The sequence below is a fragment of the Cavia porcellus genome, unplaced genomic scaffold (genome assembly GCF_034190915.1).
Source record: "Cavia porcellus strain 051 isolate PalLab524CR breed Dunkin Hartley unplaced genomic scaffold, mCavPor4.1 scaffold_38, whole genome shotgun sequence".
Classification (NCBI taxonomy): Eukaryota; Metazoa; Chordata; class Mammalia; order Rodentia; family Caviidae; genus Cavia; species Cavia porcellus.
Window position 1 is genome coordinate 9107006 of NW_026947521.1, and position 13980 is coordinate 9120985.

Genomic DNA, 13980 nt, shown 5'->3' on the forward strand with positions numbered 1-13980 from the left:
TCAGGAGGGTCAATATTTGATTAGTTGTATGTTGTGAAATTTGCCAGTTGCCTGTGGAAGTGTTTTATCTGGATACCCTTTCAGAAATGTCTGCTGTGTGGTTTATGATTTCCTCCCTAGGGCCCTCCAAACTGGTTGCGGGGGGGGGGCGGTATTGGGAGGTTGTGAAGGCATTTTGTTGCCTTATCTTTTCATGTTTCACTTTCTCTGTTTGTTTTTCATGATTGAGTTTACAAATTTTATGGACTGGCGTCCTGTTTTGGGGGGAGTGAATCAGTATTGTTTTTGACATCCCCACCCCAAGGTGTGTACCTGGTGGCATAGAGAGAAATCTAATGTAACTCTGATATGTTACACTGGCTGTTGTAATAAATTCAACAACAATGGAATCACATTGCAAGTGAATATTCACAAATCCTAGACACGAGTCATGAACAGCCCTTAACCAAAACAAGGAGGACTATCACTTAAGTGAGTTATACTACCCTGTAGTAGTTCAGGCCACTAAATTCTGCTGGATGTAAGTGGTACAGTGCAAACATACAGCTACAGTATATGCCTTCTTTAGAAGTGGCCCTCTAACTATTACTTCCACCAAACTTGGCCTTCCAGAAGAGAATACGGGCCCCATGATCTTCCTGTTCACAGCCCATACTTCCCAGGTGACCACAGGAGATCCATATTTAGCTCTCACCATGTGTAGCCTATCTCCCAAAGTTCTCACTTATTCTCTGAGGAAGGCTATCAGTTCAGTGTTGTACTGAAACTCTCTCTGGGCATTGGTCACTTCCTGGCACAGGTCGTTCTGTTGGTTTTTACCTTTGTGGCCCTGTGCTGAGGGGAACCCAGTGCTGGAGGATAGTGTGTTCAGGTCTGGGTACTCCTTACCCTCTTTAGATGTCAGGCAGGCATCTATGTCAGCTCGGAATGCAATGCTTACTTACTGGGTTGTCCTCCAACTCTGCTTTGGGACAGGGGGCATTGGCTTTATCTGAGGGTGGGGCACTCAGCCTGAGGTTTGCTATGTGTGCTCTGATTTTGCTGGTCATTTGACCATCCGTTAACTAGAGAAGTTTGACATCTTTTCATAAAGCACAGAAGTTGGGACTGAATTGAGAGCTTCACAGATGTGAAGCATCTGTCATAGCACTGAAATACAACCCCAGACCCTATCTTGGGACTTGAGAATCATTACCCATAGGGATCCCATGTAATTGCTAGTACAGTTCTCTATGGTGTACAAGTAGTGTCACAGTTTTGATTTTTCTAATTAACCACTTGGGTCTTGACATGTCTAGTTTAGCATAAAATCTTTGTTACTTTGCTGTGGGAGCTCTCTCCTACACCTTCGTCCCTGAATTTTCCAAAAATCCAAGACATTGCTTAAGACTGAAGAATTCAGTCCTCTTTCATGAGTCAAGTGTACTTTTGTGGTTTGTGTTATTATTAAGTATCTCTCAGTGTAGTGGTGATTAACTTTTAGTCCCAGGTTGTCATTACTGACCCAGATCCCTGAGCCTTCATGGTAATACACACTTACACTTAAATTGCAGCTTGTTTTATTGTTTTTTTTTTTTTTTTTTTTTTTTTAGTATGTGTGCTTTTTTGCTCAGTTTTTGTCCCTGAACTGGAAGCACTTTACTTTGGTGGCTGAACCTCGTAGATTCGCCCCATGCATGGTAAACAAAATGACTCTTCCCACCTCCTCAGAATCCTACATGGATCCTACACATTGGTGGAGACCTTCACGGTGGCTCATGCTCTGAGACCTTCATTAGTCTTCTGCCAGAAAATAAGAGCAAGGATCATTGTAAAGTACTGAAAAGACCCAAATAATGTTTCCAAAAGAGATCAATGTTTGTTTTTTCTTTGTCACCAGGTCTTTACCGAGAAGTCTCTTTATACCAAGTAGCACCATTACATAAGTTGTAAAAGGTCCCGAATTAAGCCTTAAATTGGCAGCAACTTCTGTTTGGCCTCTGAAATTGTTTACTACTGAAAATCTATTTTTGTCTTGGAATCAGGACTCTAGAATATTTACAGATTTTTGTCTCATACAGAAGCAATTAAATGAAACTCTCTGAATTCATAGTAAAGAAAACTAAGCCCAGCATGATGCAATATGTCCTGCACACAAGAGGGTTTTGCCTTCCATGTCAGTTGGAGACAGACAGAAATTGAACCAGCCAATCTTTGTTAGAATCACACTCAGAGTTTTGTTGTGTAGAGGAAGAATATTAGTCCATTCCAGGTCTTTAAAAGAACTAACTCTTCACTTCATTAGTTCTCCGTATTATCTTCTTAGTGTCAGTTGCATTAATTTCTGCTCTGATCTTTATAACTTCCTCCTTTATATGGGTTTTAGTCTTGCCTTCGCCTCTTTACCTATAAACTTGAGATGCAACATACAGTTTTTGCTCTTTCTTTTTTTTTCTTTTAAATTTTATTTAAGGAGAAAAAAAAGAGAAAGGGTATAAGTTATACAGATTTACAGAAAAAAAAATAAACAGTAGGACATCACTAGTTAATGGATTACATATTGTCATCTTAGAGATAATTGTTCAAGTGACAAAATTAAAGCTTGTAAAGTGGACATTCCAACAATGATACTGCAAACAGTTCTGTTCAATGATCCAATAAAACTCAGTGATATCATTTTCTATCTTATACACTTAAATATACATGCAGTTATATTATTCAGAGCACTTTCTTTTCCTCTCTTTTGTACAATGACTATTACACATTTTGGGTTTTATTGCTCCCATGGATCTCATTACTTTTTTGGAAGAGAGTGAAACCAAATGTGACATAACAGAGCAGAGTCGGTCAAATCAAAAGGGTGGACATAATAGATAATGTAAAAACATAATACAAGGTGATCAACAATGGTTACCATAATGCCTCCCGCTATCTCTAATAGAATTGCCTATATCATCAGTTATAATAAAATTGAACAAAACAGTAAGGAATAAAACCGACAAAACCAAAACATTGGAGACATTGTAGGTCTTCAAAAGTAGATAAAAATCATCGAGAATGGGCGTCATAATGAATCTCACTATCTTCACAGCTGTTGCCTAAACTTTCGAACCTGGTACTATCCAGCAAAACACAATAGGGGGACATCAGTCAAAAACAAGATGGTGAGAGTAATACAGGGCTTTAAATCAAGATAATGGAAAGTCAAAGTGGGTTACTATAATATATCCTGCTATTTTTATTTATGTTTTCCTTAATTAAAAGGATAAAAATTAAAAAGTAAATAATGGAGTGGAGATTGAGATAAAAGAGGGCATAACAGCAAAACAGCACAGATCAAAACATAACCATTTAAGCAGAATATTGTTTCACCACCAGATAATCCTGACATAAAAGTAGTTACCATATTGTCTCTTTCCTTGAAATCCTTGAGTACAACTTCGTATACTGTAGCATTAAATATATCAAAACAATGTAAAACCATTTAAGAGAATGACAGCATTACAGGGTATTTAGAATCAACTAACAGAAAATGAACAATGGTTTCTGTATAATCTCCTTGTCTTTAAAAGTTTTTACTTATACTATCGTACATAATAAAATCCAACAAGATCCAACCTGTTTAGACCAATGGAGACAGAAGAACAAAAGCTTGATGAGACTTCAAAACAAGACGATACTAAATCAGTATTACCTATTAAGACATCATTTTCTCCAAAATAGCTGTTCCTATCATCCAATCTTCTCTGCCTCATTTCTGTTGAGTTCTTTTTCTGTCATTAGTTGTCAGTTTGTCTTCTTCATTTTGTTTTCTGCTCCATTCATTGTGGCCTCTCTGCCGCTACTTCTGGATTTTTTGTATTTTTCTTTTTTAGAATATCTTGCAGTATTCTCTGTAGAGTTGAATTGGTGGTTGCAATTTCCCCCAGTTCCTCTTTATCCTGGAAGCACCTTGTTTTTCCATCAATTTCCAGGGACAGTTGTGCAGGATATCTCAATCTTGGCTGAAGATTATTATCTTTCAAAGCTTCAATTATTTCCCCCCACGCTCTTCGTGACTTGATGGTTTATACAGAGAAATCTGCTGTAATTCTGATGGGTGTTCCCTTGTAAGTGGTCTGTTTCTTGTCTCTGACAGTTTTTAATATTCTGTTCTTGTATTGAATTTCTGGAATTTTTATTATTATATGCCTGGGTGTTGTTCTGTTTGGGTTGTAGGTGGCTGGGGTCCTGTACATCTGAGTATCTTTACCTTTTGCTAAATTAGGAAAATTCTCCTGGATTATTTCTGTGAGTAGCTTTTGTAGTTCATTTGTTTGTGTCCCTACTTCTTCTTTTATGTTCTTAATTCTTAAGTTATGGATCATCTTATCATCTTCTAGTCTTTGTATTATTGCTGTTTGTTTCTTTGTTACTTTTAAGAAGTTTTTCATTTCATTCTCCCATATTACAAATCTGCCCTCCAGTTCAGATAGTCTGTCCTTAGTTTCTTTCAAGCTGTTATGCCAGTTTTCGATAGACTTTTTAGTTTCCTGGTAGTCCCTTTGAACCTGCTTCACGTATTCTATGCTTTCTCTATTTTCTCCATCAAACAATTCTCCCCTCTTTTTCTGTTCTTGCATTCCACCATCCGTTTTTTCTTGGGTGGTGCTTAGCATTTCTCTAACTATTCTGCTTACTTCTAGCTTCAGGTCATTAATAACTTCATTCCTGAACTGATCTATGAGGCTCTCTAGATGGCGCTTTATGTCTATTGGTGTGGTGTCCGCTCTTGCCTGTTTCTCAGGATTAGGGGCTCCCTCTTCCCATATTCTTTGTTCCTTATATATGCAAGCTTATATAGGAGGCCCAGCTTCCCTCCCTATCAGCCACAACCTGATCGAATTGCGCCGGCTAGGTGTTCCCACCCGCCACAGCACACCAGGAAGTTGCAGACCAGGCAGCCTACACGGGGCCCACCCCTCCAGGCCACTGTCAGGCTCTGGGATCTGGGTTGTGCTAGCCTACTGGGTCTCGGCCAGCAGCGTCACATAGGCTAGGCACTTCTCACCAATCCCGCCTGAGAGGGGCATATGTGGCTGAAGTCGCCACAGCGCCCTGCTCCCGCAAATCTGCCCAGTCCCAGAATGCTTTCCACTGGAGTCAAACTGTGGTAGAGTGTCAGTTTCTCTTACTCACCTCACCACAAGTCAGTGCATGGCTCCCGTCCATCCTGTTTTCAACTCCGTTCACCAATTCCCGTTCTCAGAACTTCTGCACATCTCTCTCCCTGCCGAGCCGATGCAGATGCAGTCACCGCATGGCGGAAAACCCAAATCGCGGCTTCCAATGGCGCGGGGTCCAGCCTCCAGGCTGAGGCTTTTCTGTTCCTGTTCTAGCACCAGGACTGCATTCCAAGTTGGTTTCTCTCAGCCCAGTTCGTTCCTGGGTCAGTAGAGCATATCTCCACTGGTTTATTTCTCCTTACTCCACACCATTCCTGACTTCTGAGCCAAGTCTTAGAAGCAGCCTCCATAGCTGCTGTTATCTGTCCGCTATGTTCTCCTGGAAGTCCCAGTTTTTGCTCTTTCTGTTTTTCTGGTGTGAGACTTCACTATTACAAATTTCCCATAGGACTACTTTCATTGCATTCCAAAGGTTTCAGGAAGTTGTATCTGCATTTTCATTTAATTGTAGACATTGTTTAATTTCTTTTTTAATTTCATCTGTGACCCATTGGTTGTTCAAGAGTATGTTATTTATTTCCATGTGTTTATGGAATTTTTGCGGTTTCTTTTGGTGTTAATTTCCAGTTTCACTGGGATGTCATCAGGAAATATGCCTGGGATAAGTTCAGTTCCTTAGTACTTACTTAAGCATATTCTGTGGGCCAGTATATGGTCTAGAGAATGTCCCATTTGCAGCTGAGAAGAACATGTATCCTAATGTTGTTCGGTGGAATGTTGTAAACACTTACCAAGTCCACTTGTTCACAGGTTTTATTCAGTTCTGATATTTGTTTGCTGATTTTTGTCTACTTGGTTTATGTCTTTGTGACAATGGGGAATTAAACAGCTCCATCACAATTGTATTAATTCTTATTTGATTTTCCCTGTCCGGTCATGTTTGTCTGATACAGTTATGTGTTCTGCTTGAAGTTTTATTCCAGGTCTTGATATCTGTTACTTTTCTGCCATTGGCATAACTAGTTCAGTAGTAGAAGACAAATGTATTGTCCAATTTAATGAGATATTTATAAATAGACTTAGTTATAAATTATTTAAAAGTTGATATGCCATGAATTACAAACCACAGAGAAGAGAAGAGCTCATAGTCCAAATTAAGACCCATTATTTTCTGGTAACTACAGCACTTGAATACTACAATCTGAAAATACACACGTTGGGTTGGAATTCCAAATTAGGTGAGCATTTAGGAACTACTCACCCCTTACTTTATTATTTCTGAGAGCAGGTTTCTATGTTACCTCATCAAACCTTCATGGGATTCTGGTAAACTAAATTAGCCAAGTCCTTACAGTTTATAAGACTTTGAGTCTAAGGGAAATGACTTATGCAAAAAGAAACAGCTGTTGGTTTTCGAGCCGGAGCTTGTGATTTCAAGACAGTTTCTCTTAAATTGTGCTAATCCAGCTAATGCTTGGAGCTGTCTTGCCTTTCTTGATTGATGCCTGCCTCACTTTACTTACTGTTTTTTCTTCCTTAATTACAGGTGTAATAAAGTTTTGTAGACATGACAGATTTGAAGTATTGGAGTAAAGTTTTCATATTAGATCTAACATTGTCTGAAATACGCTTAGTAATTTAATATGTTTTATATCAATTTTAAATCACTTTTTTTGCATAGAAAAAATTCTCAATGTGAAAAAAAGGAATCTTCAAATTCTGACAATAGCCCTGCAGGTAAGACTTCTCATAGTGAATTACACTTGGTGGCCCTGTCTTGATTTTCAAAGACAAAAGGATGAGTGTGAAGGCACAAACCTGTAACCCCAGCACTGGCGAGGCTGAGGCAGGAGTACCTTCTTGTGTTGAAGGCAATCCTGCACTACATAGTGAGACCCTGTCTCAAAGAACAGAAAACAAAAGACAAAAACAACAAAAAAGGAAAAGAGTAAGAAAAAATTTTGAACACAGAGGAGTTAAAACATTCACTGTGTCAATTAAATTTATATTTCCTTAATTTTTTTAATAATTCAGAACTCAGAATTATTTAAGAAATGAATTACAAGAAAGACCTAATCTAAAACATTCCATTTATTTAATTTTTACTTCTAAAATTCTAAACACAAAAAAGAATTTTAAACCAGTGTGGCTACTTTCTGTGCACTAACATTAGAGTAAACTTTTAATATTTTAAGTAATGGATTAGACTTAGTAAAGGAATATTACTCCATGATTTTATTACTGAAAAGTGATTTTTGTGACTAAAAATAGCATGCTAAGTCACTTTTATCAGTTATTTTCCATCCTAAGTATGTCATTTATATGGATCTGTATAATTTGTTACTCCTCAGTTCAGGAGATAATATCTATCACTGCTACTTTGATCTTGGAATTATCTCCAATTGTATACCGAGTTTCTGTAACATGGTAATGGTAGATTCAGTAACTATGTTCAATTAATAGTGTTTTCTCTTTGTTTCTTTTCTTTATCTCTTCTGTTCTCTTATTTGTAGTGGTTGCAAGTGAATCTGAGACTTTTTTAACACCAGGCAAGTACCCCTCCACTCAGGTGTATCTTTTGCTCCAAGAAGTTTGTTTTTTATATCAGGTTTTAGTTCACAGCAAAATTAAGAGGATATCCAAAAATTTCTGGTTTATTATGTGCCTCTCACACATGGGTTGCTTTCCTCAGGGGCCAGAGGCCTCCACTACATTAGAATGCTTGTTATAGACTATGATTTACAGGGGTCCATCGTTACCATTCAAAGTATCACTTTTAGTGTTCTCTATCAGATGGCTGTTTTGAAATGTGTAACATATTTATTGTTGCATCTATGTTTACTCTTCATTTTTTTCTTAACACTGCAGAATTCAGAAGTATTTAAGAAATTCAGTATAGGAAATTAATGATCTAAATACTCCATTTATTTAATTTTTACTTCAGAAATCCCATACATGAAAAAGAGTTCTAAATCAGTATGGCTGATTTATACACACTAACATTAAAGTTTTAATTTTTTAAGTAAATGTGTTAGACTTAGTGAAAGAAAATTATAATATGGTTATATCACTAAAAAGTGAATTTTTGACTAGAACTAATATGTTAAGTCACTTTTCTCAATTATTTTCACTTAGTTGTATAATTTATATTTTTCTGGATATTTTCCCGTTCTTTGCTTTAGGAGATTGTACCTATACTGTGGTGCTTTGATCTTGGAATTATGTGAATTTGTATACTGAGCTTCTGTAACATGATACTAGTAGATTTAGTAACTATTTTCATTTAATAGCTTTTAACCTATGTTTCTTTCTTTTCTCCTGTATGCTTTTCTTTTCTTTTGTCTCCTTTTTTGCAGTGGTTGCAATTAAAATTGAGGCTCCATCCATGCCAGGTAAGTGCTCTATCAGTGAGCTGTACCCTTTGCACTAAGATTTTTTTTTAAATCAGGTTTAATTTTGCAGCAAAATTGAAAGCAAGATCCAGAGATTTTTGTTAGATCACGTGCCACTTGCACATGGGTTGCCTCCCTCCACGGCCAGTGCCCTCCGCTAAAGTAGTACACTTGGTGTAGACAATGACTTACACTGGCCCATCATTACCAAGCAAAGTCGGCAGTCAGTGTTAGGATTCACTGTTAGTGTTCCCCATCTCATGGGTGTACTGTAAGGTGAAGTGTATATTTGCAGTTCAATTTATATTTGTGTTTAATTTTTTGTTAATATTCCATATTTAGAAGAATTTAGGAAATGAATTATAGGAAATTTATAACCTAAAATACTTCATTCATTTAATTTTGCTTGAATTCGTATACATGAAAAAGTTTTAAATCACTATGGCTACTTTGTGTGAATTACGATTAAACTTCTAATATTTTGAATAAATATGTTTGACTTAGTAAAAGAATATTACTACAAGAGTGTATTACTGAAAAGTGATTTTTGTGACTAAAATTAAAATGTTGTCACTCTTATGAATTATTTTCCCACTTAAGTATTTTATTTATATGGCTTTGTATAATATTCCACACTTTGGTTTAGGAGATGATACTAATAGTGTGCTACTTTGATCTTGGAATTATCTCCTATTGTACATTGAGTTTCTATAACATGGTAATACTTTCAATACCTATCTTTAATTAATAGCTTTTCTTCTTTGTTTCTTCTCTTCTGTTTTCTTTTCGGTTCCATTCTTTTCTTTTTTGCAGTGGTTGCCAAAAAACCCGAGATTCCATTCGTACCAGGCAAGTGCTGTACCATGGAGTTGTACCCTTTGCACTATAAACTGTTTTTTTTTTTAAATTTTAGGCTTAAGTTCACAGCAAAATTGAAAGGAAGATCCAGAGATTTGCAGTTGATCATGTACCTCTCACACATAAGTTGCCTCCCTCTATGGCCAGTGCCATCTCTTAGACTAGAACACTTGTTATAGACAGTGACTTAAACCGGTCCATTATTATAATCCAAATCTGCAGGTAATATTAGTTTCACTGTTAGTGTTCTCCATCTGATGGGTCTACTCAGCTGTGTAGTGCATTTAGTGTTGAACTTATGTTTGTTCTTAATTTTTTAATACTGCAAAATTCAGAAGTATTTAAGAAATGCAGTATAGAAAATTTTTATCTGAAATACTCCATTTATTTAAGTTTTACTTCTGAAATCCTAAACATGAAAAAGAGTTACAAATTCGTATGGCTACTTTCTATGTACTAATATTTTAGCAAAGTGTTAATATATTAATAAATGCATTAATCTTTGTGAAAGCGTATTATTACACAGTTGTATCAGAAGTGATTTTTGTTACTAAAAAAAGTGTTAAGTCACTTCTCAGTTATTTTTTCACCCAAGTTTATACTTATATTGTTCTCCATATTTTCCTACTCATTTATGAGACGTTACCTATACTGTGCTAGTTTGATTTTGGAATCATCTCTAATTGTATACTGAGTTTCTGTAACATGGTAGTAGTGGATTCAGTAACTACCTGTAATTAATAGTTTTTTGTCTTTCTTTCTCTCTTTTTCTCTCTCTGTCTTTCTTTCTTTCTATCTTTCTTTCTTTCTTTCTGTCTTTCTTTCTTTCTTTCTTTCTTAATGTTTTTACTTTTCATTTTTGCAGATATAACCTTACCTGGGACTCCATCCTTGCCAGGCAAGTTCTCTACAACTGAGCTGTGTCCTTTGCACTAAGAACTTTGTTTTTTAAATTAGGATTAAGTTCAAAGAAAAGTTGAGAGGAAGATCCAGACATTTCGGGTGATCATGTGCCTCTCAAAGATGGGTTCCCTCCCTTCACAGGCAGTGTGCTCCCTTCGAGTAGTACACTCCTTATTGATGATGACTTACCCTGGTCCATTGTTGCCATCCAAAGTCTGCAATTAACACTAAGGTTCACTGTTAGTGTTCTCCATCTGATGGATCTATTCAAATGTGTAGTGTATTTGCTGTTGCATTTATATTTGTTCTTAATTTTGTGTTAAATTCCACAATTCATAAGTATTTAAGACATGAAGTGCAGGAAATTATAATTCAAAATATGCCTTTTATTGAATTTTAACTTCTGTAATCCTGTACATGAAAAGGTGTTTTAAATCAGTCGGTCTAGTATCTGTGCACTAACATTATAGTGAAGTTTTAATATTTTAATAAATGCATTAGACCTAGTAAAACCATTTTACTACATGATTGTATCACTAAGAAGTGATTGTTGTGAATAAAAATAAAATGTTAAGTCACCTATCAATTATTTTCTTGCCTAGGTATGTGACTTATATTGTTCTATATATTTTCCTATTCTTTGGTTTAGGAGATGATACCTATTCTGTGCTACTTTGATCTTGTAATTATCTCCAGGTATATACTGAGTTTCTGTAACATGGTAGTAGTAGTTTCGGTAACTACATTTAATTAACAGCTTTTTCCTGTGTTGTTTTCTTTTGTCTTCCCTTTTGCAGAGCCTCAACCTTTTCCTGTGGCTCCATTCAGGCCAGGCAAGTGCGCTATCACTGAGGTGTATCCTTTACACTAAGAAGTTTGCTTTTTTATATCAGGTTTAAGTTCACTGCAAAATTGAAAGGAAGCTCCAGAGATTTGCAGTTGATCATGTGTCTCTCACACATAAGTTGCCTCCTTCCATGGCCAGTGCTCTCCCCTAGAGTAGTACACTTGTGATAGACGATGAGTTACCATGAGTCTACCCTTATCCTTAAAATCTGAATCTGCAGTTAATGTTAGGGTTCACTGTTAGTGTTCTCCATCTGATGGGTCTATTCAAATGTGTAGGGTATTTACTGTTGCGTTTTTGTTAGTTCTTAATTTTTTGTTAATACTCCATATTCAGAAGTATTTAGGAGATGAATTATAGGAAATTTATAATCCAAATGTTACACTTCTTTAATTTCTACTTCTGAAATCCTATATATGAAAAATAGTTTTAAATTAGTATGGTTACTTTATGTGTACTAACATTAGAGTAAACTTTTAATTTTTTAAGTAAATGTGTTAGACTTAGTAAAAGAATATTACTACATGGTTGTATTACTGAAAAGTGATTTTTGTGACTAAAAATAAAATTTTAAGTCACTTAACAATTATTATCTTCCCCCTAAAGTATGTAATTTGTATTGTTCTGTATAATGTCCTACTCTGGTTTAGGAGGTGATATCTACACACTGTTACTGTGTTTTTGAATTATCTCCAATTGTATACTAAATTTCTGTATCATGGTATTAGTAGATTCATTAACTTTCTTTAAATAATACCTTTTTCTTTGTTTCTTTGTTTATTCTCTTTTTTTTTTTCTGTTCCATTGTCTTCCTTTTTGCAGTGGTTGCCACTCAACCCGAGACTCCACTCAAGTCAGGCAAGTGCTCTACCACAGAGCTGCACCCTTTTCACTAAGAACTTTGTTTTTTATGTCTGGCTTAGGTTCACAGCAAAGTTGAAAGGAGGATCCAGAGAGCTTTGATTGATCATGTCCCTCTCACACAAAGTGTTTTGCTTCCCTCCATGGCCAGTGCCCGCCCCTAGAGGAGTACCCTTGTTACAGATGATGACTTACAGTGGTCCTTCGTTACGTTATCATCTAACGTTGGCAGTTAACATTAGGGCAAACTGTTGGCGTTCTCCATCTGATGGGTCTATTCAAATGTGTAGTATATTTCCTGCTGCATTTATATTTGTTCTTGTTTTTTTCTTAATACCGCAGGATTCAGAAGTATTTAAGAAATTAACTGTAGGAAAATTTTATTCCAAAACACTCCATTTATTAATTTTTACTTCTGAAATCCTATACATGAAAAGAGTTTTAAATCACTATGTTTAGTGTCTGTGTAATAACATATAGTGAAGGTTTAATATGTTAATAAATGCATTAGACTTAGTAAAAACCATATTACTGTATGATTGTATCACTGAGAAGAGTTTTTTGTGACTAAAAATAAAATGTTAAGTCACTTATACATTATTTTCCCTCCCAAGATTTTAACTTACGTTGTTCTCCATATTTTCCTATTCTTCAGTTTAGGAGATGATATCTAGTCTGTGCTACTTTGATCTTGTAATTATCTCCAGGGGTATACTGAGTTTCTGTATCTTCTGCAGTAGTGGGTTCAGTAACTATCTTTAATTAACAGCTGTGTTTCTTCTCTTTTATTTTTTATGTGTTCTCTTTTCCAGGGATTGGTAGACCTGGCACTCCACTCACGCAAGGCAAGTGCCCCTCCACTGAACTGTACCCTTTGCACTATGAACATTTATAAACATCAGGATTAAGTTCACGGCAAAATTGAAAGGAAGATCCAGAGATTTCCAGTAGACTGTGTGCCTCTCACACATGAGTTGCCTCCCTCCACAGGCAGTGCCCTCCTCTAAAGTAGTACACTTAGTGTAGACAATGACTTACACTGGCCCATCATTACCAAGCGAAGTCTGCAGTCAGTGTTAGGATTCACTGTTTGTGTTCCCCATCTCATGGTTCTATTGTAATGTGAAGTGTATTTACAGTTCAATTTATATTTGTGTTTAATTTTTTGTTAATACTCCATATTTAGAAGAATTTAGGAAATGAATTATAGGAAATTTATAACCTAAAATACTTCATTCATTTAATTTTCCTTGAATTCCTGTACATGAAAATGTTTTAAATCACTATGGCTACTTTGTGTGAATTAAGATTAAACTTTTAACATTTTAAACAAATGTGTTTGACTTAAAATGTTGCCCCTCTTATGAATTATTTTCCCACTTAAGTATTTAATTTATATGGCTTTGTATAATATTCCACTCTTTGGTTTAGGAGATGATAGTAATAGTGTGCTACTTTGATCTTGGAATTACCTCCTATTGTACATTGAGTTTCTATAACATGGTAATAGTTTCAGTACCTGTCTTTAATTAATAGCTTTTCTTCTTTGTTTCTTCTCTTCTGTTTTCTTTTCGGTTCCATTCTTTTCTTTTTTGCAGTGGTTGCCAAAAAACCTGAGATTCCATTCGTATCCGGCAAGTGCTGTACCATGGAGTTGTACCCTTTGCACTATAAACTGTTTTTTTAAATTTCAGGCTTAAGTTCACAGCAAAATTGAAAGGAAGATCCAGAGATTTGCAGTTGATCATGTACCTCTCACACATAAGTTGCCTCCCTCTATGGCCAGTGCCCTCCCTTAGACTAGAACACTTGTTATGGAGAGTGACTTAAACCGGTCCATTATTATAATCCAAATCTGCAGTTAATATTAGTTTCACTGTTAGTGTTCTCCATCTGATGGGTCTATTCAAATGTGTAGTGTATTTGCTGTTGCATTTATATTTGTTCTTAATTTTGTGTTAAATTCCAGAATTCA

At 35.9% G+C, this 13980-nt stretch overlaps 1 protein-coding gene across 1 annotated transcript in view; it reads left to right on the forward strand.

The window, feature by feature from the left end:
* Positions 1 to 10330, forward strand: part of LOC134474771 (putative ankyrin repeat domain-containing protein 20A4) — a 73916-nt gene extending 63586 nt beyond the window's left edge. The window contains exons 16-19 of the mRNA XM_063243419.1: positions 6826 to 6881; positions 7658 to 7693; positions 8501 to 8536; positions 10260 to 10330. Of these exons, the coding sequence (XP_063099489.1) occupies positions 6826 to 6881; positions 7658 to 7693; positions 8501 to 8536; positions 10260 to 10330 (199 nt within the window). The remainder of the gene's footprint in view (positions 1 to 6825; positions 6882 to 7657; positions 7694 to 8500; positions 8537 to 10259) is intronic.
* The last annotated feature ends 3650 nt before the right edge of the window (positions 10331 to 13980 follow it).